At 42.6% G+C, this 27559-nt stretch overlaps 1 protein-coding gene across 1 annotated transcript in view; it reads right to left on the minus strand.

The window, feature by feature from the left end:
- Window positions 1-11883: 11883 nt before the first annotated feature.
- LOC145405590 (uncharacterized) overlaps window positions 11884-27559 on the minus strand; it is a 60701-nt gene continuing 45025 nt past the window's right edge. The window contains exons 2-3 of the mRNA XM_080276914.1: window positions 16919-17022; window positions 11884-12216 (exon numbers count right to left, since the gene is read on the minus strand). Coding sequence (XP_080133040.1) covers window positions 11884-12216; window positions 16919-17022 — 437 coding nt within the window. The remainder of the gene's footprint in view (window positions 12217-16918; window positions 17023-27559) is intronic.

Consider the following 27559-nt stretch of genomic DNA (forward strand, 5'->3'; position numbering starts at 1 on the left):
AAGAAATAATTTTGCCGATGAGACAGACATTAAGTGTAGGTATGTTTGACAGGAAGTATATTGAATCTATAGTGAATGGGATGGAGGAATGAGTGATTTTTGTTTGGTTTACCTGAAAATGTGCATACAGTTTGAGACTAACATTGCTTGATATTTTGACAGAGCAAACATGTATGAAATTCATATATAATTGAAAAGTTTGTTGGGCTCTGGTGGTCATGTTGTTTGGTTTTGTAAATCATTGTTCATTGTGTCATTATTTATTGTTTTATTGTAAAGGAGTCGGTATTTATATCCGCAGCTGTGCATATGAAGTGGTCAGGGTTAGAGAGAAGTGCACCAGTAGAATATCCTTGTATGTTAGCTTCAGGTAAGAACTAGTATGTGGCAGCAGTGTAAAGTGTGTATCTTTTACCACAGCACAATATCTATCTATCTATCTATCTATCATCCAATCCTACATTGCCCCATGAGGAGCGTAGGAGCCCGGGACTAGGCAGTTGGTTCCGACATTTACGATGAGAGTGACCAGCCTCACTCGTCCCTGAGTGGCATTACACGAGCAATCAACCCTAACCACCCCTTAGATATAAACCTTCACCAGCTCAATCTGATTGGAGCACAAATTACCCACTAAACCACCAGGCTCCAAAATTTGGTTATATGGTTACCACCCAGCATTGTAAATGGTTTCCTGGTGTACAGGAAACCATTTGGCTTGTCACTCAGTGTAGAGTCACCCACAGGCAGAAGGAAGAGAAAAGAATGAAGGAAAGAAAGACAGAATAGGGAGTGTAAAGTAAATACAAATAATCAGTTGATTACACATGATTCACAGATGTGCTGTCCACAAAACAAAAGGGGGAGTTGGGACATGAAATGTCCTGAGTATCATATTATTATGTATCAGCGACATTTAAGTCTTGGTTGATATATCATTACAAGTCTGAGTATCCCATACATTGACATTGAGGTTGAACTTGCAAAAATCTTTGTTAAAAAACATACATTGGCAGTAGTTACTAAATATGCACTCTGTAATGAATGAGACTAGAACATTGTTGAGAGAGTAGAACATGTGTTTGTGAAGGCTAATGTGCTTGTAAGTGTTGAAATAGTTCTTGTAAATGACATAGTTAATGGGTCTGGTCTGCTGGTGATAATAGTAATTAATGTCCAGTTCTGGTGGTAAGTGGTGGCATCCATCATCCACTCACTTGATGTAGTGCTGCCTACTTCTCGCTTCACATTATTTTATCATTCTTTTTTTGTGTGTGTCCTCCTCTCTTCCTCTTTCTCCCGTCTTCCATCCTTGTTACTTTTTACTACTGTTCTTTCCTTTTCAGGTGTCTTTACATTGAGTGACAAGCCTAATGGCTTCCTGTAAGCCAGGAAACCATTTACAGTGCAGGGTGATAACCATATAGCTAACCCATATGTGTTCCCTATGTGTCAGGAAATGGGTTGGCGGAGGGTTAGTGCTTCTCCCTGTAAAACAAATACTGTAATTCAAAAGACAGCATTCAGACACAACAAAGAAACCACCACTGCGGTATACAAACAATATATACGTTCAGTGATGAAAAATGCAAACCCTGGATGGGCTTCTAACCTTACTGAAACACACTTCAACATCCTACAGATCATACAGAACAAGGCCCTAAAAGTAATCACAGGCTGCACAGCTACTACACCTACAGACTACCTACACCAAGAAACTAAAGTCCTCAAAGGCAAGAATCATCTAAACATGAGTGGTATACAAATTCTTGGTGTAGCCTCCTCAAACCCACACCGTTCACTACACTACATGGCAGCACATCCACACACACCGAGGAACATCAAAACAACACCCTGCACACGATATCATACTCAAATACTGTCATCTGTCCCCTTTCACCTGCCTGAAACCAGCTTCCAGAAGCATATTCATGCTCATGTCACTCACCACTCCATTCAGTCACTCCAAGACAACACACAGCTGCATACATGGCCTCCTGATATTCACTCTATCCCCCTCATGAGGACAGAGTCCACCTGGCTAGATTGAGATGTTGGGCATCATCCAGGCCTCGTGAGTTATCAGAAGAGGCTAGACAACTCCATAGCTGATGCCTGTCCAGGATGCAACACAGCACCCCATATTATTAAGCACATTATGGAAGACTGCACTGCACATGGTCGCCTGCACCAACAACACACCATGCACTCCTTGAGAGCTCTGTGGGAAAGCCCAGTCTCGGCCATGGCCTTCCTTAGAGACCCGGGGCTGTTAGCCAGACTGCCTCTGGAACAGCTACTGATACTACTACTTAAAAGACAAACAGCCTCCCCTTAGAGGATTATAGCATTTGGCTATAGACTGATAGATAGATTACTTGCAAAGAATATTAGTCTTGCTAAAGTGTATTAGGACTCCTACACTACAGGGCTCTCAACTTAGCCATTTGAAATTGTCTGGTGGTAGCAAGCAATATACAGTATTAGATGTGTCATCATTGTGTTTAAGGAGTAAGGAAGTGAATGTAAAGAGTCGGGCATTTTTAGGAATGATGAATACCAGCCAGAATGTGCATTTAGAAGGATATACAGTCCATTATGTGATACGGAAGTTGACGGGTTATGTGTGAAGGAGTGTCTGATCTTTTCAAGGCATTATGCTAAGTGATATTTAGTGGAGTTTAAGAACAAATGAATGAGGAGTTTAAGAACAAATGAATGAGGAGTTTGCAAGACTTGGAATAGGATAATGAACGGGTAATGTGGTGTGTAGATAGATACAGTAATGTTATTGCTAGTGCATCTGAGTAACTGTATTCAAGATAATGGTGCTGAAACCAGTCTTTAGAGATCTTGGTAGCCATGGACTGTAATGCATACAGAAGTTAAGTTTTAAGCTTCAAGGGTAACTATAAACTGCTTCCAAGGTAAGTTTATGAACAAGCAGTCACAGGTACAGTAAAGCACGGATACCTAGCTTAAGAGCAAATTTACATTAAGCAAATATACAATTTATATGGCTGCTATTATACATAAGAAACTAAAACATTAACAAGACATTGACATAACAAAGCCTATAGACTACACTTAAAAATAAGGGAATGATAATATGATGAGTGCCTCAGATAAAGAATATATTTTTATATTTGCTTGAAAACTCCGGTGGAATAACGTAGTTCCAAAAAACAGCGACCGTGGGCAAAGCAGTTCAGTCTTTGCTGGAGGAAGGGAAAATATATGGACATTTTGTATCAGTTTTCTGCATATCTGGAATTATGTTATAAAAGTTAATGGTCCACGTTCGCCTTCAAAAATGCTGCATTAAAGGGAATAATTCACCTGCACCTTTCTCAGATAATTTTATAACTAACTTTATTAAATATTTATCATCAACTGCTTAACCTTTATTTCTTGGGAACGTTTTTTTTTTTTTTTTTTTTTTTTTTACCAACGCCATTCAGATGACGTCACCGGTAGGGGTTTACGCAGTAGATTCGGGAGTAATGCTACTGATTCGGAACCTTTCGCTCGAGACATTACCATCATATTCGTCCCCTGAAGTTTATATTATTTTCATCATTTTTCCTCGGCAGCTTGATGAACGCTGTAGAATTTTTGCAAGTGTTCATTTATGCTTGATGCAAGTTTTCCACGGAAATGTTATAAGAGCACATAATTATAAAACATTCGTACCGGGAAGTTTGTTCCTTGCACCAGTGAGAATTCTCGTTCAGACTTTCCACCAACCAGAAATTTTCCCTGCTGGTTCCAATATTGCTCGTACTCCACGACTTCTGCCTATTCGGGACAGTTCGGATCACTTTCCATCGATCTGCCACCGCGTCGACGCGTATAGTGTTGATTTATTTGTGATTTACAATAACAGTGCTACGGATTTCATCAAGGTAAGGCAGAGTTTGATAAATTATTCAGGCTTTTGTCAGTTTCCATGTTGGTGATTGTGTTTTACGAAAGTAATATAGAGTAACCTATAATTGGCATCAAGTTTCTTGACTCTCAGACATTGGGAAGTTGTCTTACGAACGTGTAAAGTAGGTTAGCATTAACCAAAGTACAGAAGATATGTCATCTCTGAGGTTTAAAGGATTAGGTCTAAATCATAGGCTATTCACGGTTAAGGTTAGTTTCGGTGTGACGAATTATATAAATTTGTGCAGTTTTCTAGTTTATTATTATTATATCCTTCGAGGTTTAACGATTAAATCATAGGGTGTTCACGGTTAAGGTTAGAGTAATTTTGGTTTGTTAGACGAATCAATAATGTACAGTTTTCTAATGCATTATTATTATTATTATTATTATTGTCTGTCATCACCATACATACATTAAACATTGGTAATACGACACAACCTAACCACGTAACCTGACCAAAAAAAAAAAAAAAAATGAAATTCTTAATATGATGAAGTAAACGAAAGGCCCTAAAAATTTTGCAAGTTAATTTAAATTACCTTAATGAATCGAGCAATCTAAGTTGAGATAGTAGTGCACACCTGTTTAGGTTCAGAGACGAGTCTAATTCGGTTAGATTATAGTCTTGATTGAAAATTAAGTGTTGGTGCAATAGGCTACAGGCGTCCAAAGGACTAAATGCAAAGTGTCATGATAATACATACAATAATAATATAATAACCTGGAACTTTACCATAGCCTGTCCAAAAAGTTTTTGATACTAAATTGAGCGAAACCTAATTCATTGTACTATATTTCCTTTTTCTAGGTTAGAGAAAGGTTAGGATCGAATATATATATATATATATATATATATATATATATATATATATATATATATATTTGTAGTTTCGGACAGTTTATAAATAGTTACTGAGCAGTGAGCATGAAAGCAATAGAAAGCTATTGCCTTTGATTTTTTTTTTTTTTTTCGTTATTGCTAACGTCAACAAATACAAAGTTGCCGCCGTTTCTCATTTAGTGATAACTGTTTATATAATAACATGATAATCTGAAAGCTCTTTCTTTCTTCTATAAGCTGACGTACGAGGGAAAATAATGTTTTATACATTAATATGGTGCGCTATTAAAAAGAAAAAAAAAGTGAGCCTGGCGACTTTTTCATTATTAGGTCTACTGTTATAACCTAACTTTGCCACTACCCTTTGATATGCATGAATGACGAAATGACATGACTTGTCCGAGTTTTAAAGGTATAATACCTTGAATTTAACAGACATCTCAATAAAAAGGCGCCATCTGAAAAAATCATGAATATTTAAGACTCAAAGGAAAGTACTGTATATGTATAATGAAAATATAAGACTAGGCTTGTTCATTGCTTATTCCTCAAGGAACTATAATATCTCTCTTATTTAAGTACCAAAGGCCTGTTTAAAGCCGTAACTTAAATATTGTGGTTCATAAGTAGTAAAATATACCGTTCCACTAACTGGTAGGTATCTTACATCAGTTTATCAGAAAATGGAGTAGCTTCTTTACAGCCATAAATATAACCTAAAGAAAGCTCAGTAGGCTACTCTTAATCTGTTGATGTGTAGCACTGAATTCGATTATTATTGCAGGCATATAAAGTCATGTTCATGCATGTACTAAAAGAAAAAAAAAAGCTAGATCTTGTAAGCAGCACAAGAATAACCTGCTATTAAAAATCGCCAAAAACATGAAAAATTCAATTATTAACAATGTCACGCTCACCTGCGACAATTAGGCTTAAGCAGTGACTGGATGACGGGAACTCGTAAGTTTCAGTTCAATCCTGTGCGAAGCATAGGTATAAAAAATAAAAGAATGGAGATGGATGGCGCAGTTGACCGACCGAAAAAATCATGTCGCATATGCCACGTGTCACTCGTGGCGTTCTACGACCCATTAATAGGTACCGTATAATTTTGTGCACGCTATATATCTGAAAACTAGGATAAGTGTAGTTTTCGTAGATTAAGTAAATCAATTACGTACAGTATGTTTGGAGTATTCGCCAGTTCCAAACTTCTCGACAACGTTCGAGAGTGACGACTTTGTATTTATTGACGTAGGCAAGATATTGTACTCGTATTGTACTCGTACCAACGTTATACAGTAGTATTTATCTGGAGGTGCTGTCTGTAGCGCAATATAATACCATACAAATCGTAATCTCAATAAAAGCAAAGAAAAATGATAAGATAGGGCCTATTTGAAAAATTAACATGCAGTATAATAATGGTGATTTTGTTAAAGACGTTTATTCATGTATATCCTCATGAACAAAGGATTCTGTGAAATGTAAGATTTACTTAGTAGTTAAAAGGGCAAATGTGTCATTTTTGGCATAGCTACCGTATGTTAATATATCACTGATCTGATTGCCGTCTAATAAAAGGTATATTCCACCGTGATAAACAAGCCCTAGAATATGGCAGGAGAGAGAGAGAGAGAGAGAGAGAGAGAGAGAGAGAGAGGTAAATCTTACGCCGAGATGGACTGAAGAACAGCATCGGAGTTTAATCATGAATTTGGTGACAATACCCACGCGTGAGCGAGTAAGCCTATTAAGACTTACTGGACACACCGTGAGCGTGCACGTGTATAAACAAAATAACTCGAAAAGCTGTCAGTTCTATTTGAACCAAACATGGTGAAAGTGGTCAGCACAAACTTTTGAGAAAAGGTCAAAGGACAAGGTCACAGGACTAGGTCAAAGTTTTACCTAGCAAGGTCAATTTAGGCAGTTTTTATTATGTATAGACTAAACTTGATAGAATGGTTCTGAGTGAGGCAAAAACGAAGTGAGTCAGTTTTGACTACAACGAAGAGCAAAGTCAATTGTTCGGCCCTTACAACAAAATTGCAGGACGTACAGATATTGCACTCAAGTGCTCCTTGTTTTAGTTTGTTTTTGCAGTTAGACGTCTTTATTCAGGTAAAAAGACTTTTCTAACTGGAGGAGTTATATATAGCTTACAATAATCCCTTTACTAACAGGGGGCTCTCCAAGGTAGAATAACATCGTTAGCAGTTACCAAGAATAGTCTATAAAGTACACACGCGGAGTGTTACGCGTGAGACAGACAGCATTGTCAGTCACAAATATCCGTAAGACGTGAACCACGAACCTGAATCGTCTGTACGAAACACTGGCGAATGACAGGGAGGGAAGGGGACCGGCTCGTTACGTGCGTGGAGGTGGAGGGGCTAGCGGGGACTGGAGTGCCGAGAGGTGAAATGGACTGTGCTCTGTTGAGTATACATGGTTAATACGTAGGATAAGACAATAATGCATACAGTGTAATACCCACATCAGCGTGGAATTACGATCGTGTGTTAAAAGTTCTCAGTTAAACATGTGCTAAACCTTTTTTAGACAATACATTGTGTGTGTGGGGGTGGGGGAGAGGTTGGTCCTAGCCTCGCACGGGTGTCTGCACTGTGAAGGGTATCAAGTGTTACCAGGACACAACACAGATGTCATATTATTGAGTATAATATCCATTAAGGTTAAGCAGAAACAAAAAACATTTGTCTTTATACACCTCGTCATGTTCTGAAAAGTGCTACCAATCACAACGGACAGGCCGCACGTGCCATTTAGGTGTGAACCATCGCTCTGGTCTGACTGTGGCAGTCAGCAAAAATGACCTAGCCTTATCCCGAGGCTACGGAATACGCGAGTATTCAAAGTATAACTTAGAGCATTCTGTGAGCTTGAAGAACATATCAGCAGAAATGGTACAATGGTATTCATAATTTCATTTTGCTTCTCGCAATCGTATTGGCCCATGACAGTTGTAGCATTGTCACATAGTTCGGCCACGCCAGCACCTGTCAAGCTTCTACGCTAACACAATCATGCTCTTACTGATTGACGTTATGGGCAGATGATCACGATATACACATTAACAGCAGGGGCAGCTCCCTCGACCTGGCTGAGTCACGGAGGGATTGTATTTGCAGTCTTTATTTATAGTTTAAGTTATTATATGTCACCATGATATGCAGGCTTATAATTATAATTATGATAGAGTGCTTGTCTCGGCAGTTGTGTGGACATGAATTTAAACTGATATCATGCCGAGTTTGTTGCCGTGACAGGCTACCCTATACTCTCTCTCTCTCTCTCTCTCTCTCTCTCTCTCTCTCACACACACACACACACACACACACACACACACACACACACACACACTTTACAACATCGCACCGTAATACGAAAATATTAAAACCTACATTTGACGTATCTATAAAAATTTAAATGATGATTCGTGGAAGTTAACATTCATTTACAGCCTATAGTAATGAAACAAAACAACTAAACTATACCCATTAGCTGTAACGTACTGTAGTTCCTAATCGTCCACTGCATACTGATTACATAGTTTTCTGTTTAAAGACACTGTCAAAGTAACGATATGAACAACGTGACATCCCACAATCAGTACCCCTGCTGTCAAACTACTAATCCCTGTCCAGCAATCAAAACAAAACGTTCCGTAATGAAAGAAACAGTCCCAGTAACAGTAACTGGGACTGTTCCTTTCTATGAAATTATAACGTCCCAGGACCAGAAGTACCGTATATGTTCGCTAATTAAATATTCTGCATATATTAAGAAACAATATTAAGACGTATTATATCTACCAATTAGCATTATTTGTCATCAGTGTGAAGCAAACGATACGCTGTGTAACAAGTATATAAATGTCCATCAAGTAACGTTACATTTAATATTTTACCTGTCTTTCGTATATCTATGCTGTGCACATTTACTAATAACTCTCACTGATATATTACCGTATCTGTAATCCCAACAACCAATTATTTGCCTTTGTGCTTCATTTGTGTAACGTATTCATGCAGGCCTCTTACATATTTACTGCTGTGATATGGCTAAACACATTTATTTGTAGGTGTATACCCTTTAATCAGTTATGACAATGTTTTTTTAAATTTCAACTCATGTTCTTATTATGTAACGCGTGATCAGTGCGTTCGGTGCACCTGCGTCCTATACTCAGAGGATCATACCCGTTTATTGGTTTCTAGGGACATTTCTGTATTTCCCTACAGTAGGCCTAGACGAATCGAGTTCATTAATGGTCTGTGAAAATCACAAAGTATCGTTTTCAGTCCGGTGTCAAGGACGAATAATACGAACCAAGAAATTGTAATATTACGTTTATAGGCATATTACATATAATTTCCAGTTGTAGTTCCTAAGCATAATAACACCAGGTCAAGCGAGAATACAAGCACGACAAAACACATTGTATGTAAAATGTGTTTTCGCATAATTATTACAATGATGCTGAAGGCCTTGACCTACATTGCCGTTGTATGACGTGACTGGGGTGATAGAATGTTGCTATTATAGCTGTGCCCTCCTCCCTGTCATCACCATTGTGTGCAGGTTAACACACAAAGGCACCATAAATATCATTACCAATTAGTGAATATATCCATGATGGTTAATATTATAGAAATATAACTATAAATGCAAATGTTCCGACAGGTCAGCATGATTCAGAAACTGCCACCACAAACATGGGGCAGCCATATTCATGGAACCTGACCTTCCTGTTTCCGGACACTTTATGAAATAACTAGCATACCCCCAACTATGTCATTACTGAATGTGTGTAAACAGTGTCGGGGCTTGATACAGGAATTTTAAAAAATGGTAGTAGAGGTATTACAGTGGTGGAAAATTAATCACATTGTGGGCATCATGCCCAAGCACCATTATAATATGATATTAATCCTTACATGGTCAGAAACATTGAAGTATAGTTATGTTACCGGTATGTAAATAATTATAACTAAACGAACATACTGCTGAAACTGGGGCTCTGTGGGCACTATACACACAAAAGCAGCACGGTTTGTAAGGTAGAACCCCACATATTGTTACTATGGTAACCGTTGGGGAGGGGGCAAGGGATCAGGTGGATTAGTGATGGTTTCAAGGTCGCTAGCTGGTTTCATAGTGATAAGGTGCGTGCAAGGTAGGCCGTGTTGTGCTGACACGTTACAAGCTGACAGCGATTACTGACAACTTGTGGCTGGACCCGATACTAAATATACGAGTAGGAACTGCAACTGTACATGATCCCTGAAACTAGGAATACAATATTTTGCTTCGTATTAGTCGTCCCTCAGACTCCAGTTCCCGCTAGCCCCTCCACTTCCACCCACGCTACGTGCCGGTCCTCCTCCCCTCCCTGTCATTCGCCTGTGTTTCGAATAGACGACTCAGGTTTAGGGGTTCACGTGTTACGGAAATTTATGATTGGCAATGCTGACTGTCTCACGCGGAACTGTCCGCGGATGTACATCCGACTGAAGTGGTTAATACCACTTGGAAGTTGCAGCCTTTCCGCAAGCAATTTTGAGGTAGCTTGGACTGCCACCCGCCACCTTCTGTAGGCGCTACAACCACCCAGATACCCACTTCAGTCCGATGATGTATTTTTTTACATTTATTCTTGCTACCACACAGTGATGTAATTAAACAGGCGCGGATCTGAGGGGCATAACCTCCATTTTCGGAAGACCAATGATTACTTTTAATAAAAAAACAAGAGAAAATCTATTCAGTATCTTGCATAATGCTGTCAACGATCACACACTCCGTGTATTGCACTTGCCCATAATATTGTACCCCTGTGATTAGAATTACTATAATAGAATTGCATTTTATGGTATTGTTTAAATGGAGTACGTGGTAATTTTGCTAGGAATGGCGCCTCTCGCTCTTTTTCAAATTGCTGGATCCGGCCTTGATTCAACTTAGTAGTGAATGGAACAGTGAAAGCTCAATAAGTTTGAAAAGTCTCCTCGAAAGTGAATAAAAAGCCTGGTTGTAATTATATATATATATGTAATACATTATCAAAGTCGTATTACACCCAGTGCAGAAAGCGCGTGAATCATCACCCTTCTCAGTTCATCGTGCAGGTAGGAGCTGAGATTCACAAACTTATTTGACCCTCTCGTAGCTTTAATTTGCTTGTGCTGGAAGGAAAAAGAAAAAAATAATAATTTTACCTGGTGTCTTGTTTTTCTGGCAAAATAAGAGGCTAGTTTAGATAGGGAATTGATCAAATGTTTGTGAATCCGATACCGGTGTCATGTGGATCGCTCGTTTTCTGCACAGAGTTCATACACTTACTGATTTATTTACAGGACGTAATTGGGTCGCTGTTCAGTCAGTTTAAAGTTATCGTCTCTCGCTTAACAGTTTGTAATACTGGACGAGTTTGAAAAGCAGTTATACTGTATATGTGTTTTGTCCCCATTCACACATTATATGCTACTGACATGAAAGTAAAATAATCTGGCATTAGACGGAATTTATAAATACGGAGAATTGTCAGTATCACTGATACTTAATGGCTTAGCAACGGTTGGACCAGGGTGTAGCAAGGATTTGTAACAACGGTGTGGTCAAGTTAAGCTATGAGGTGACCCAGAGAGGACCCTTGAGGGATGTGGGGGCATTACCTTGGAATTTTGGGGTGGACAGGCATATGTAGGGTAGCCAGTGCTACTCTGGCCACCCTTCTGTCTACACCGGTACGTTTGATAATTAATCTGATACTTAGACAAACCAAAATGGGCAGCGTTCGTAAAATAGCGTATATTCAATTAGAGCAACATTGTCACTGTCCACTGGCCACGGTAGGCAACACAAAAGAGTGGTTTGCTTTTCAGACCCCCTTCCCCCCCACCCAAGAAAAGTACTTAACAAAATCAGTAGTCATTTTTTAAACCAACGCAATCTTCACTTTTCCTACGCCCTCCTGATAAAAAGGAATAGGGAGTTACCTCTCAAATACCCTGTGGTTGAGAAAAAGTAGTAGACATTACTTTTCAAACCACCTTACAGTATAGTTTTTCAAAAACTCAGCACTAAGAAGCACCAGGGTCGTGTGCTGCAGAGAAGGGCGGGTCGGGAGGGGACATAGGGGTGAGGAGGGGTGGGGGTGGTACCATGTGACCGTGGGCTGGGGGAGTGAGGGGGTAGTAGGGGCCGAGGATAGGAGATATGCCAGAGATGGGAGGGATGGCCGGGTAGAGGTGTGGCGGAAGAAGGCCCTGCCGCTGGGCTAGACGCATCCTGGCCGCCATTTGTTTCTTCCATTTGGTGCGTCTGTTCTGGAACCACGTCTTGATCTGGGTCTCGGTGAGGTTGAGGGCCTGTGACAACTCCAGCCGCTTGGACACGCTCAGGTACTTGTCGATCTGCAAAAAGAAAGATTTGTGTAAGGCGTTGACTAAGCTACGCATACCGCTATGTCCAGTCAGTTGCACAGTTGTACCCACACTATGATCAGGTTATTAATCTTTATCTTTTCCTCATTATAGGCAGGTAAGATACTATATTTGTGGGTCTAGAAGAGAAAATAGTCTTGTTTACTATAATTTGTTGATTGAACTACACTTTATTTCAGGTTAGCTGTATAAGCGACCTCAACACACACACACACACACACACACACACACACACACACGTATGACCCCCTTTTAAAAATCCTGGCTACTCTCTTGCTGTATCATCTCGTGGTAGAAGGAGGGAAATAGTGGGTTGGGGTATGGCTTGGATACCAGAGAATGGAGGGAGGAATAGCTCAAGAGAGGGAAAAGGGAAAGGAAAGAGAATGCTGTGAGGGATAGGCTTAACATGGTAAGAATGGCCACGTAATAACTGCATGACTGTCATTAAGTCGGATCATAAGTATAACTGCTAAATCCCAGTCTTACTCTATAACATAGCTCGCAAGTTAGTTACATACAGGTTCCTAACTGTGTTGTTGAATGAATAATATATATATATATATTGTTACGGAACAGAGAAAGATAACGTACACTTTAAGTGAGAATGCTAAAAATCACTACTGTCCCGTAAAGTTCCAGGTTCAAAACAAAGAGTTAGGTAAAATTACAAGTCAAAGTTTAATGCTCAAACTAACAATAAAACATTCAGGACTCATAAGGATAATGTAATGGCAAATAAACAGGTTAAATATATGGTTAACTGCAATAGCCTCTATTAACACGAAATTAGCAAGAGTAAATTTATCTAAGTCAGCCCTGATAAAATGAGATACCAGATAATACTCAGTGAATGCCAGATAAATAATTACAGATACAAACTACTATCAAAAATGACTGACATAAAGAACCCTTCATGAATTACAAAAACTTCACTAGGCCTACAAATTAAACTTATGCTATACAGTACAAGAAAAAATGCACTAACAGTTATACTCAAATTACACACAGCTGCTAGATGGTTGGAGACTTCTTGAGCACTCACAATAATAATATCTGTACAGGGGAGGACAGAGATGTGAACAAAATGAGGAGCAGATCTAAGTGGCAATGATGCAGAGACTGAGCTCATTATATAGGGGCCAGCAGAGCTTGATACAACTTGTAATAAGGACGCGCAAATGAAGCGATGAGGACAAACGGTCGACAATCCCGCACTGAATAACAGAAAGGACGACTTACTCTACTATAACGGTAGAAGGGGGGGACTGAGGCAGAACACGCTCGTGATCAAACATGCAGCATACTGTGCGTTAAAATTACACAAAGGATGATGAAATCATAGGCTATGTAACAATATATATATATATATATATATATATATATATATATATATATATATATATATATATATATACATAGAGAGAGAGAGAGAGAGAGAGAGAGAGAGAGAGAGATTTTCAGACGTTAAAAGAAAAAAACCCGACAGAAATGTTGCTTTTACGTATAAGTTTCGAAGTATGGTGAAAGACAATAGCCTAGCTCGAAACTGATGGCGCAGACACGCAAACTGAACCATCACTCCTGCTCGAACAGGATCCGCCTGCCGCACACACGTGCTTCAACACCATGCTTCGAAACTTAGCACGTACTCCAGTCTTACTGTAGCGCAGGGAGTGAGAGGACGATGGTTGGAGTGGTAATTGTGAGGGGGAGGAGGAGGATACGAGACGGTGAAAGGAAGAGGTTTTGAGGAGCTCATTGTGGCAGATAACCAAAGAGGGAGAATTAGAAATGAAATAGATGGATGGAGTTGTGCATAGACGATGTTAAAGGTAGGTTGAACTGGGAGCTTAACACTTCCAAACGTCCGTCCATCCATTCATCCAAACGTGCTGCAACTGCAGCCTGACTGCTTGTGGCTACATGTTCAATGTGTTACCACTGCAGCCTCCAATATGAGTATGCATTTAATGTTACACGTTTTTTTATAATACTATAATATTTATAATAGCTATATGGTACAATAATATAATTTTTAAAATAATAAAGCATAGATTTATACATGGAATCACAGCACCAGTCCAGAACGGAGGATGGTGATGAAGCTTTGTTCTTACCGTCCGATCGGATACGTTGGAAACGTGAGGCGGTTGAGGGAAATCGAACATAGGTTCACATTTACTCAGCTTGCGATAATGTTGGTGGCAATGTTTCATCAGAGACGGCCGTAAAAGTGGACTTACATGAAAAGGGCGTTTAGTCACTTCCGCGCACGAAGCACAAAGCTTAGTTGTGAGTACCGGTGACAACTTTTCTGGTGGTGTAAGGTTTGTTTGGATTGATAGGTGCCATTTATTACAAGAAAATGAATTGCCTCGAAATAAAGGAAGTGTCCGATGTAAATACTGACATATATGGAAATCATGGTGGGAGCCGTTGTATTTTATATTTTGTAATATCATTTATGGTTCCTTGGTAATGAATCATCCAGCGGCAATGCTATTTTTCTCTCGGTAGCATTGTTTTCCCGTAGGATACGTATCTGATGTCACTATTAAATGCAGGGTATGATCTTAAGGCAGTCTGAAGTAACAAAATATATCCGACTGGAAATACCTTATCTGCCATCTCTTCATTATAGTGTTATCAGTTCACTTGATTCATATTGTACATGTAGACTTGAAACTGATTAATACCTTCAACAGTATTCTTTATTTACTTTGCTGATTAAATTGATATTATAAGCACCATCCAATCTGTCGATGCACCGTTTTAAACCTCCCATATACATGAGTCTTCATTTTCTCTAAATATCTCTCAGCTATTTCTGTCGTTGAACAGCTGATCCACACATATTTCCCATTTCTAAATCCACCTTGTTCTTTGCTTTTTTTTTTTTTTTTTTTTTTTTTTGGGGGGGGGGTATCTTCGGTAAAGTTATAGATGTTTCTTCTAGTATAGATACTTGGTAGCAATGATATTTGATGTTACGTTCCCATGATGTTACTTTAATCAGTGTCTTCGCTAACATCTGCAATTTGCCTTAACATTACCGACCACTGTACAGCCATGGACTTCCTTACCACATCTAGTTGACTAATATCCCTAAGTTCTCGCACTTTTGTTATATCACTCTTCCTCATGAACAACATAATTATACATTTTTTATTATCCAGCATTCTTCTATATTAATGAAATTCCCAAGCTTTAGAAACCAATTCGCCACCATCTCTCCCACACACCTTAACACTTCACTACAGATCCCATCTACTCATTACCTTTCTCACACCCGCATTACCTTAACTTCTCATTCCTTCATACTTTAAACTCTGTTGTTTACCTTAAGTTATCCCTTGCCCACCTCATTTCCACACCTACCCTTCCATAAATCTTCATTCATTCTTACCTTAACTTCACACTTGCTTTATCTTAAGTTCTCTTCCTTGTTACACTAAGCCCACACTCGTTACCTTGAGCTTCTCTCTTAGGATCTGCTTTCATTACCTTAATCTCGTATTCCACTTACTTTTCATTTTTACCTTGCATACCTTAAATTCCCACCCCAGTTTACCTTTTACCCCATTTATTTTCTTACCCTAAACTCCATCTTTCATGCCTTTAATTCTGTCCATAATCTTCACCCCCATCACGATTACCTGCTTTACCTTAAATTATGATGGTAGGTGGTGGCGACCATTATCCACTCACTTGATGTAGTGCTGCCTACTTTTTCTTTCACATTTATCATTCTTTGTCTTTGTCTGCCCTCCTCTCTTTCTGTATCTCCTTTTCCCTTGTCACTTTTTATTATTATTTTTTTTTTTTTCCACTTCTGGCAGCTCTACACCGACGGACAAGCCTAATGGTTTCCAGGAACTCGGGAAACTATTTACAATGCTGGGTGGTAACCATATAACCAGAAAACGGGGTAGCATGGGGCCAGCTAAGGTGCCCCTGCTAACTGGTTGGAGCGCTGCAAATGCGGCATCCACCTAGGAATCAAACCTTCATACTTTTCCCTGCGCGAGGCGCTGTCAACCGCAAGGAAACATCAGTTCACTGCACAGGACGGCCTCGTAGGGACAGTTACTTTCCTGTGGTTGTTGGGTCTGCTCGGCCAGACAAACCGGGTCGATAAGACAACCTTAAATTGTCATCTGTCTTACCACACCTTCCTTACCTTCATCATCACTTTCATTACTTGGTTTACCTCGAATTTTCTACTTCATCATTAAACTTACCAGGCCTACCTTAAGACTACGTCACCTTTAAACTCACCAGGTTGAAGTTAAATAATCTAATTTACCCTTAAATTCACCAGGTTTAACTTAAATCACTGCCTTTAAACGTATCTGACTTGTCATGAAGACCCGTTTTGTAGACTCGGAAGTTTTATTCGTACGTTTTAAAGGCAACTGCTCTCCTTATCAGTAGTACTGTCTGTAGAGAAGAGGCAAGCAGGTTCCTTCGAAATGTCCAGAATATGTCTTTGAGGGTAAACTTGATTTCAGTCTTCTGTTCATGTCGTTATGGATATAAACCCTTCTTCTCCCTACCTGTCCTTGAATTGACACCATGTACCTTACACTAAATTTCAGCTACCAACCTTAATTCATCATTTCAGTATCAAAGTGTTTTCTACCCTACCTTAAATTCAGCCCAACCTTACCTTAAACTCTGCTTCCAGCCTCTCAAGCTGCTTGGCGCTGTATGCCTGCCGTGGCTTGCGGTCCACCCCAGGCTTCCGTGACCTCCTTCCAGTGGGTCGCGGCGCTGCAATAACGAGATAAAGGTCAGGAAGGGACGATACATGGACCACACATCTTAGGAAGGTAAGTAACATAGAGCTTGCTGTACTTTATATTCCGGTTGTTTGTTTTCATGTATTTCATGATCCCATGAACTTTAACCCTCTCAGCGTCGCATCACGACTTTGAAGGGCAGGTGCTAGACACCTCTCGGTGAGGTACTCTATAATCCGGGGATCAACTCTCTTCTTAGGTTTTCCTGAAGATTAAAAACTAGCAAACTATAGCCAGTGTTAGCCGAAATAATGCGTATATCAGATAGACTTGCATTTCGGCGATTTTTTTTTTTTTTTTATCAGACTTGAAGAAAATTCATTCCCTGACCGTAGATAGCCTAACTACAGCCTATTATTTTTTTAAACTTTTCTTTTTGTGGCTTTACATTGGACACCAACAGTGGTTTAATCAGTCTATCTGTCCACCCGAAAAAAAAAAAATGAAAATTTATATTCTCAGTAACTCAAGGATAACGTGATTAACTCTGCCGCCTACAGGGCCAATAGGTCACGGTCGAAGCATTTTCAGAAGGTTCTTAAGTAGGAGACTAAAGTTTAAATGTCTGAGCGTTGTGCCTGTGAACTGGTAGGCGAAGGGTGGTATGCTAATCGCCAGCTCTGCCAAATCCTACATGCAGGAAATTCAAACTGGAGAGTACTAAGTTTTAGGGTTTGACGATAAAATAAAACGACATTCGTATTGTGAAAAAAGGAGAAGAGGACTTTGAACAATGCGTATTTTCAGCATTGAGTTTCTTGAGCTGACCTACATATTCGTCAGCATGGCTAGAATGTTTTTTTATTAACGGTCTTATTTGTTGTGTGTGTTATGGAAGGTCACTATCACCATGAAGGACGGAGTAAGGGGAAAAATTTCATTCTTTGGCCGTGTTCCTTATCTGAATTGTGCCAGTATAGAATAAGTAATCTCAGATAACCTTCATCTGACATTAAAGTAGGTTCATTCAGACACCTTTTGATCCATTCAGGGAATTTCGGGGCAACGAATTTCCAATCAGGCCAACTTAGATCCACTGTACCTCATTCCACATTAGTCACTCAAAATCCCCCAAACAGCCTTACCAGAGCAGTGAATTTCGGGGCTGTTCAGGTCTTTTATGTTCTTTCAGGTCCATCAGATAAATTTTTATCAGTATAAATCGCCTCAGGATGTGCTTATGGAGGTGATATGTAAAAAATACAAAAAAATCAGCCTTATTGTTTGTTTTGCGGAACAATTTAAAGCTCTGTTTTGCGTCGGGTTGGGTGGAGTGAGGAGAGAAAAATGAAGGGAACGAGGTGGGCATGTAGTGGAAGGTGGGGCACGATCGGGATGTATACCCTATGAAGACGGGTGTTGTAAGTTGGACAGCAGCTGCGGCAGTTATATATTGGAGCAGAAATAGGTAGGGTAGGCAGGGAGGTGTAGACTTAATGGACTAGGATGGGGAAGGTGACGGGGTATGGCGGGAGAATAGTGTTATGTGAAGATGGACATCGAGGTTAAACGATAAAGTGAGGCTTATAGATTTCTCCTAAAATTTCGATGGGGGAAGGAAAAAAAAAGTGGAAGAGTTCGGAGGAGAAGAGGTGAGCGAGAGAAACGTTGAGACACCAGGATAGTAAGATGAGTAGACTGTGGAATAATTCATGGGTGTGTATGATATGCAATACAGGAAGAGGAAAAACAATAATGAAAAATTAGTTATAAAGCAGTTTCGTTATTGAGGAGGGCAAGTTTAGAGATGTCAGACAAAAATCATCGTAGTTAATTCCTAGATGAAGTAAGTCAATTACTGCATCATGTACGAGTCAGTGTGTCAGTTTGTTTTATTACTCATTCTTGCTTGACCTTCAGCGCCAAGTTTCCCCGGAGTGTTGGGGCTTGTGCTGAATGGTGAATTAAAAAGTTAAAAGAGAGAGAGAGAGAGAGAGAGAGAGAGAGAGAGAGAGAGAGAGAGAGAGAGAGAGAGAAGGGGGGATGAAGGGGGAGGGAGAGGGAGAGAGAGAGGGGGGGAAGGAGAGAGAGAGAGAGAGAGAGAGAGAGGGGAGAGAGAGAGGGGGGAGAGAGGGAGGGAGGGGGTAGAGAAAGAGGGAGCGAGGGAGGGGGAGAGCTAGAGCGGGGTCATCATAGCGAAAAGGTTATTGAATGTGAGTAAGGTAATTAATAAAAGCTTATTAAATCAGTCTGGTTATATATCATTTTTGTTACATTTGGACGATTTTATCCAACCTGGGAGACGATTGATTGATTGATTGATTGATTGACTGATTGATTGATTGATTGATTGAAAACTAGACGGGTGGGATACGGCCTTCATTAACCCCTTTACTACCAGCCACTGTATCCAAAATAAAATAAAATAAAATAATAAATCTGGCAAGCAGCAACAATAATGTACAAAATGACGTCATCCGAGTGAAAGGGTAAATATGAGTCACTGTAGTGTGTTTCAGGACTCTTCATACGGATTTCAGAATGTAAAGTACACTAGTTTTGTTACTACCTCTTTCATTCTTTTTTTCCCCTATTACCTCCCTCTGTCTTCCTTGCCTTGGCCATTTTTCCCATCATCCTCTCTCTCTCTCTCTCTCTCTCTCTCTCTCTCTCTCTCTCTCTCACCCCGCCATCTTGACACATTAATTAACGCAGGAAGCAGGGTTGTTATGGCCCCTGTTATCAGTCGTTACCAGGCTGGGGATAACTAGGTGCTGGCCTTAGCTGTGGAGGTGTGTGTGGTGAAGTGTGGCGGAGTGTGGTGTGGTGTGGTGAAGTGTGGTGGAGTGTGAGTGTGGTGTGGTGTGGTGAAGTGTGGTGGAGTGTGAGTGTGGTGTGGTGTGGGGTGAGTGTGGTGTGGTGTGGTGTGGTAGTGGGATGTGTGATTTGGTGAGGCAGAGGGAAGGGATGGTGTGGGAATGTGAAGTGAGGTGTGTGGAGTGTGGTGGTATGTGGTTTGGAGAGGAGAGCAGGTGTGGTGGAGTGATGCGATGTGGTGGAGTTTGGTGTGGTGTGGTAGTGGGGTGTGTGGTTGAAGAGGGAAGGTGTGGTTATCTGTGGTGACGTGAGGTGTGGGGAGTGTGAGGTGTGGTGGTATGTGGTCAGGTGTTTTGGAGGGGAGGGCATGTGTGAGGGTGAGTGTTTGGTGAGGAGGGTGTGAGATCTAGGGATGTGTGGAGAGGTGCGGAGTTACGTTGTGTGGTGTGCCGTGCTGAAGGGGAGGGCAAGTGTGGTGAGGTGGGGTGGTGATGGGTTTGTATGAAGGTAATGTATGGTGTGGTGTGGTGTGGTGTGGTGTGGTGTGGAAGGGAGAGGAGTAGTCGGGAGTGTGTGATGAGGTGGTTTGTGGTAGATGTTTTGGAGGGGAGGGCAGATGTCCTGGTATGTGATGGAGATGAGATGCTGGCATGTGTGGAGAGGTGTGGTGTGGTGTGCTGGAAGGGAGAGCAGGTGTGGTGAAGCGTGGGGGCAATGTGTGAAAGTGATGTGGTCAAGTGCGCTGTGGTGTGGTGGTTGTTTGTGGACAGGTGTGGTGATGAATGATGTGAACTTGACGTGGTTAGTTTGGTGTGGTGTGGTGTGATGGGGTGAGCTGTGTGTGTGTGTGTGTGTGTGTGTGTGTGTGTGTGTGTGTGTGTGTGTGTGTGTGTGTGTGTGTGTGTGTGTGTGCGCGCGCGCGCAAGCGCAATTACAAGCGCAAGCGCGCAGTGAGGTTTAGTGTTATGTAGTGTAGTGTGATAATGTGGTGTTTTGAAGTGTGTTCGTGAGTATGTTTGAGGGTGTGTGGTGAAATGCAGAAGGGCGCGTGGAGAAGTGGTGGTGTTATATGGTGTAGTGTCGTATTGTGGTAGTGGGGTGTTTGACTGTGCTGTAGTGTGGTGGAAGGGAGTGAGTCTGTATGTGTGGTGGAGGGTATAGAATGTGTGAGTATGTGTGGCGGACAGAAGAGGTGAGTTTGTGTTGGTGGTTATTTGTGAGGATGAGCGGTGAAGTGTAATGGTTGAGGGCTGAGCTGTGGGGGTGTATAGTGTGGTGTTGCGGTGTGTGGTGCATTGTGGTGGAAGGGGATGTGGTGGTGTGATAATGTGTGGTATTATGCTGTGGAGAGTGACGGTGGTGAGTTGTACTGGGCAGTGGTAAGGTGATGTAGTGAGTTGGTGTGAAGTGTGTGTGTGTACGTGTGCGTGCGTGTGTGTGCGTGTGTGTGTGTGTGTGTGTGTGTGTGTGTGTGTGTGTGTGTGTGTGTGTGTGTGTGTGTGTGTGTGTGTGTGTGTGTGTGTGTGTGTGTGTGTGTGTGTGTGTGTGTGTGTGTGTGTGTGTGTGTGTGTGTGTGTGTGTGTGTGTGTGTGTGTGTGTGTGTGTGTGTGTGTGTGTGTGTGTGTGTGTGTGTGTGTGTGTGTGTGTGTGTGTGTGTGTGTGTGTGTGTGTGTGTGTGTGTGTGTGTGTGTGTGTGTGTGTGTGTGTGTGTGTGTGTGTGTGTGTGTGTGTGTGTGTGTGTGTGTGTGTGTGTGTGTGTGTGTGTGTGTGTGTGTGTGTGTGTGTGTGTGTGTGTGTGTGTGTGTGTGTGTGTGTGTGTGTGTGTGTGTGTGTGTGTGTGTGTGTGTGTGTGTGTGTGTGTGTGTGTGTGTGTGTGTGTGTGTGTGTGTGTGTGTGTGTGTGTGTGTGTGTGTGTGTGTGTGTGTGTGTGTGTGTGTGTGTGTGTGTGTGTGTGTGTGTGTGTGTGTGTGTGTGTGTGTGTGTGTGTGTGTGTGCGCGTGCGTGCGTGCGCGTGTGTGCTTGTGCTTGTCCGCGTGTGAGCGCGTGCGTGCGTGTTCTTGCATTCTTCATATATGTATATATACAGTATGTATATGTATGTATATATATGTATCAGTACACACAGCTATACATACACTAATATCTACCTATAGCGAGAAACCACAATCCCGTAATGGGTGGCCGTTTGTCTTTTGATATAATTGTTTGACGGGGAGCGGCACCAACCCTCCCCCAACACACTTGTTGACACGTAGGGACCACGAATGGGTTGGTTGTATGGTTTCCACCCCACGTTGTAACTTTTTTCATGGCTTACAGGAAACCATTTGGCTTGTCACTCCATGTAAAGCCACCTGAAGAGGAAGCAAGAGTGATAAAAAGTGACAGGAAAGATGGGAAAAATAAGGAGAGGAGGGCAGGCACAGAAAAAGAATGATAAAGAAGAAGAAGTAGGCAGCACTACATCAAGTGTGTGGATGATGGACACCACCACCTACCACCATATACAAATATAACAAATATACATAAATTCGAGTATATACGCATATAGCCACCTTTCCCTATCCTCGTTATCTTCTTTGTTTGTTTGCCTTTGCTTCTTCTTCCTGTGTATTCTTCATTCCTCCTCTTATTTTCTTTTTCATCACCTTTTATCTATTTTGCGTTTATCTCCCAATCTCCGTTGTCTCTCCTTCTTGTTCTTCCCTCTTTTAGTCATTTATTTCTTCCACCTTCCTCACCCTCTGTCTTCCTCGCACCCCTTCTTCACTGTGTCCCTTCTTCCCTGTTTTCTCTCTCCCTGCCGTGTTTCCTTCCCCCTTTTCTATTTACTCTGGCTTCGTTCTTCCCTCCTTTCTTCGTTTTATTCGCTTCTCCAATTCCGTGTTTTCTCTTCCTTGTTTTCCCTTTGCTCGTTTCTTTTTTTCTTTTTCATTTTCGCTTCCTACCGTCCCCCCCTTCCCCCATCTCTTCTATCCTTCCTCATCTTACATCCTTTCCTCCGTCCCTCCATCCCTCCTGCTCCTAACTGAACCCTACTCTTCTTTATCTCCTTTCTTCTTCTGTCTTTCCTTTTCTTTACTTTCCTGCTTCTCCTTTCATTCTTACCCTTCCTCCCCCTACCCCCTTTCCTCCCTCCAAGTCTATACTTACCGTTTCATTCCTTTCTTTACCTCCATCTCTTCCTCCTCCATTACTCTATCCCTTCCTTTTCTGTACCGTCCTTCATATTTTCTTTTCTTCCCAAGCCTCTTCTCCACCTTCACCTCTCTCCCTCCTCCCTCTCCCTCTTTTATCTTTCAGTCTTTCACCATCTTTACATTCCTTAATTTCTTGTCTTTATTCTCTTCTTTGCCTTCTTTCATCCCCTTCGTCCCGCTTTCCCTGCGTTCATTCTTCTTTTTCTCTTCCTAACATCCTTTCTACTTAGTCCCGTCTTTGCCCCATTCTCTCCCATCCCTGATCTCTTTCCTATTCCTTCACCTCCACCTCTCGTCCTTTCCTCCTCAGCCTCGACTTCACCTCCACTTTCACCTTCCTTCCTTTTTTATTCTGTTCTTCGTCTCCATTATATCCCTTCCTCTCTCCCTCGTTTCTTTGTCTCTCCCCTTGCTTACTTTCGTTCTTACTTTCCTCTCCTCCTCATCCTTGTCTTTGCATTCATTCTTACTCTCTCTCCCTTCCTCATTATCATTTCTGTCCTTTATCACCCTTCCTACCCCTCCTTCCTTCATGCCTTTGCATTCTCAACTCATCCTTCCCCCTCTCAATTGATTCTTCCACTCCTTTACCCTTCTTACTGCCTTTATTTTATCCTATAGTCCCTGTTCTTCCTTTTTTTTTTTTTTTTTTTTTTTAAATCCGGTCGGTCCTTACTATTGCCCTTCTCCGTGACCTCCTCATCTTGATTTTTCCTTCACTCCTTTTACTCCTTCCATCCTTCCCTTTTCCTCCTTCCGTCCTTCCCTTTCTCATATTCCCTCCTTTCTCCCTCTCTCCTACCTACCTTTCTCCTTTTCTATGCTTTACCTCCCGCCTTACGTCCTTTCCTTCGATCTGCCCCTTCTCCTCCCCGCCTCTCCGTCTCTTCCGTTTCTCTCCCTCCCTCTTCTCCTTGGTAACTCTCTTCCGCTGTTCTTCCCTCTCTATCCTCGATCCTACCGTTTCCTTCTTCCTCTTTCTCCTTCTTGAAGTTTACTCTCCTCCAACCCTTCATCTCCTTAATTTTCCTCTCTTTCCTCCCATCCCTCTCTCCCCTCTTTTTCATCCCCTTCCCTCACACCTTTGTTCTCCATTCCATTTGTCTCTCCCATTCTCTTCCTTATTCTTCTCGTATCATTTCCTTGGCTCAGCTTTCATTCCCACCATATCCTTTCCTCTGTCTTCTTGTCTCTCCTCTCTCCTTCGCATCCTTCTTCCTCTATCCCACTTTCTTCTATTCCATGCTGTCTTCCTTCCCCTCCACTCTTTCCCTTCTCTTCCTTTTGGCTCCCTCCTCTTCCCTTCCTTCTCGCTCCCTGCTCTTCCTTTCCTTCCCGCTCCCTCCTCTTCCTTTCCTTCACGCTCCCTCCTCTTCCTTTTCTTCTCGTTCCCTCCTCTTCCCTTCCTTCTCGCTCCCTCCTCTTCCCTTCCTTCTCGCTCCCTCCTCTTCCCTTCCTTCTCGCTCCCTCCTCTTCCCTTCCTTCTCGCTCCCTCCTCTTCCCTTCCTTCTCGCTCCCTCCTCTTCCTTTCCTTCTCGCTCCCTCCTCTTCCTTTCCTTCTCGCTCCCTCCTCTTCCATTCCTTCTCGCTCCCTCCTCTTCCTTTCCTTCTCGCTCCCTCCTCTTCCTTTCCTTCTCGCTCCCTCCTCTTCCCTTCCTTCTCGCTCCCTCCTCTTCCCTTCCTTCTCGCTCCCTCCTCTTCACTTCCTTCTCCCTCCCTCCTCCTCTCTTCCTTCTCGCACCCTTCTCTTCCCTTCCTTCTCGCTCCCTCCTCTTCCCTTCCTTCTCGCTCCCTCCTCCTTTCTTCCTTCTCGCATCCTCCTCTTCCCTTCCTTCTCGCTCCCTCCTCTTCCCTTCCTTCTCGCTCCCTCCTCTTCCCTTCCTTCTCGCTCCCTCCTCCTCTCTTCCTTCTCGCTCCCTCCTCTTCTCTTCCTTCTCGCTCCCTACCTCACCCTTTTCCATCCTTTCTTCTTTCCTTATCCCTTCCATATTCCTTTTTCTTTTTTTCTTTTTTTGCTGTTTCCTGTTGTCTCCCCTACTCTTTTTTCCTACCCTTCCCATTCCTTTTCCCTTCCTCACTCTTTTCCATCTTCTTCCCTTGCATTATCCCTCTTCCAGTTTTCTTTCCTCTTTTTTTTTTCCCCCTTCGCTACTCTTTTTTTTTTTTCCCTTCGCTACTCTTTTTTTTCCCTTCGCTACTCTTTTTTTTCCCTTCGCTACTCTTTTTTTTCCCTTCGCTACTCTTTTTTTTTCCCCTTCGCTACTCTTTTTTTCCCTTCGCTACTCTTTTTTTCCCCTTCGCTACTCTTTTTTTCCCTTCGCTATTTTTTTCCCTTCGCTACTCTTTTTTTCCCTCCGATGCTTATCTCCCTCCTTCACCTCCCCAGTTTTTTCATCTTCTCCCAGTCCATTTCCCTTCGCTACTCTTTTTTTCCCTTCGCTACTCTTTTTTTCCCTTCGCTACTCTTTTTTTCCCTTCGCTACTCTTTTTTTCCCTTCGCTACTCTTTTTTTCCCTTCGCTACTCTTTTTTTTCCCTTCGCTACTCTTTTTTTCCCCTTCGCTATTTTTTTTTTTCCCTCCTCTTCGCTTCCTTACCTCACCATTCTTTTTGCCGCCTTTCACCTTATACTCTTTTTCTTCTTGCTTTCCTTTTTCAGTCCCTTCACGTTTTCTCTTCCCCATTCCTCCTTTTCCAATTCCATCTCCTTCCCCTCGCTCTTCTTTATTTGTCGCACTGCCTACGACCTCCAGGATCTCCAAGTGAACGGAACTTGAATTTATTTATGTATTTATTTATTTTTTTTTAATGAAGGATCAAACTTTGCAGTCTCGTTTTTTGTGACAAATCTGGATCTATACCTTAACCCCTTCAGTACGATGAGGTCTTTGCAATTATATTCTTGTCTAGACGATTTCATTCAGTTCAAGGGAGGTTTTTCGAACAGGAGGGGTTTGATATTGCCTTCGACTCCTACAGTTCAAAAGCCCCTTAACAGAAATAAATCGTCTGGAGATGGCATACATAAAGCAGACGCCATCGTAGTGAAGAGGTTAACCTTTTTCTTATCTTTCTTTCATTCTTTCTTTCTTTCTTTTTTTTTCTTTTGTTTTGTTCCTGTTTGACTCATTCCTCTTCTTCCCTCCCTCCTTTTTCCATCCTTCCATCCCCTTTCCGTCCTTCCCTCCCCCCTTCCATCCTTCCCTCCCCCCTTCCCTCCTTCCCTCCCCCCTTCCATCCTTCCCTCCTTCCCTTCCCCTTCCATCCTTCCCTCCTTCCCTTCCCCTTCCATCCTTCCCTCCTTCCCTTCCCCTTCCATCCTTCCCTCCTTCCCTTCCCCTTCCATCCTTCCCTCCCCCTTCCATCCTTCCCTCCCCCTTCCATCCTTCTCTCCCTCTTCCATCCTTCTTCCCCCCTTCTATCCTTCCCTCCCCCTTCCACCCTTCCCCCCCTCTTCCATCCTTCTTCCCCCCTTCCATCCTTCCCTCCCCCTTCCACCCTTCCCTCCCCCCTTTCGACCTTCCCTCCCCCCTTCCATCCTTCCCTCCCCCTTCCATCCTTCTCTCCCCCCTTCCATCCTGCTCTCACTTCCATCCTCCCCCCCTTTCCATCCTCCTCCCCCCTTTCCATCCTCCTCCCCCTTTCCATCCTCCTCCCCCCTTTCCATCCTCCTCCCCCCTTTCCATCCTCCTCCCCCTTTCCATCCTCCTCCCCCCTTCCCATCCTCCTCCCCCTTTCCATCCTCCTCCCCCCTTTCCATCCTCCTCCCCTCCTTTCCATCCTCCTCCCCCTCTTTCCATCCTCCTCCCCCCTTTTCCATCCTCCTCCCCCTTTCCATCCTCCTCCTCCCTTTTCCATCCTCCTCCTCCCTTTTCCATCCTCCTCCTCCCTTTTCCATCCTCCTCCCCCCTTCCATCCTCTCCCTTCATCCTTCTCCCCTCTTCCATCCTTCCATCCTCCTCCCTCCCTTCTATCGTCCACCCCACTTCCATCCTCTCCCCTACCAAACTCCCCCCTACCATCCTCCCCCCCACCAAACTCCCCCCTACCATCCTCCCCCCCTACCATCCTCCCCCCCCTCCATCCACCTGCCTGCACCTCTCACCTGGCCTCACAACCTGGCGTTAACGAAGGCGGTATTGAGTGTGGGTAAGCGAGTCTTATGGGAAAGTCAACAGGGGGAGTCGCAATCTTTACACACCCTTCCTTTCCACCCTCTTCCTCCCTTACCTATCCCCTACCCTCCCTTACCTACCCCCTACCCTCCCTTACCTACCCCCTACCCTCCCTTACCTACCCCCTACCCTCCCTTACCTACCCCCTACCCTCCCTTACCTACCCCTACCCTTCCTTACCTAGCCCCTACCCTTCCTTACCTAGCCCCTACCCTCCCTCACCTACCCCTTGCCCTCCCCTCATATCAATCTCTCTTTGTACCTTCCACCCCCTACTTCGTCCCTACTTACCCTTTCCTCGCTCTGTTCCTTCCCAACTTTTTTTTTCTTCTTCCCCTCCCTATATTCCATCCCTGATTTTCCCATCCCCAAGCCTT

Source organism: Coenobita brevimanus, chromosome 67 (assembly GCF_032717465.1).
Source record: "Coenobita brevimanus isolate Jiangsu-jjx chromosome 67, ASM3271746v2, whole genome shotgun sequence".
In the NCBI taxonomy this organism is placed as follows: Eukaryota; Metazoa; Arthropoda; class Malacostraca; order Decapoda; family Coenobitidae; genus Coenobita; species Coenobita brevimanus.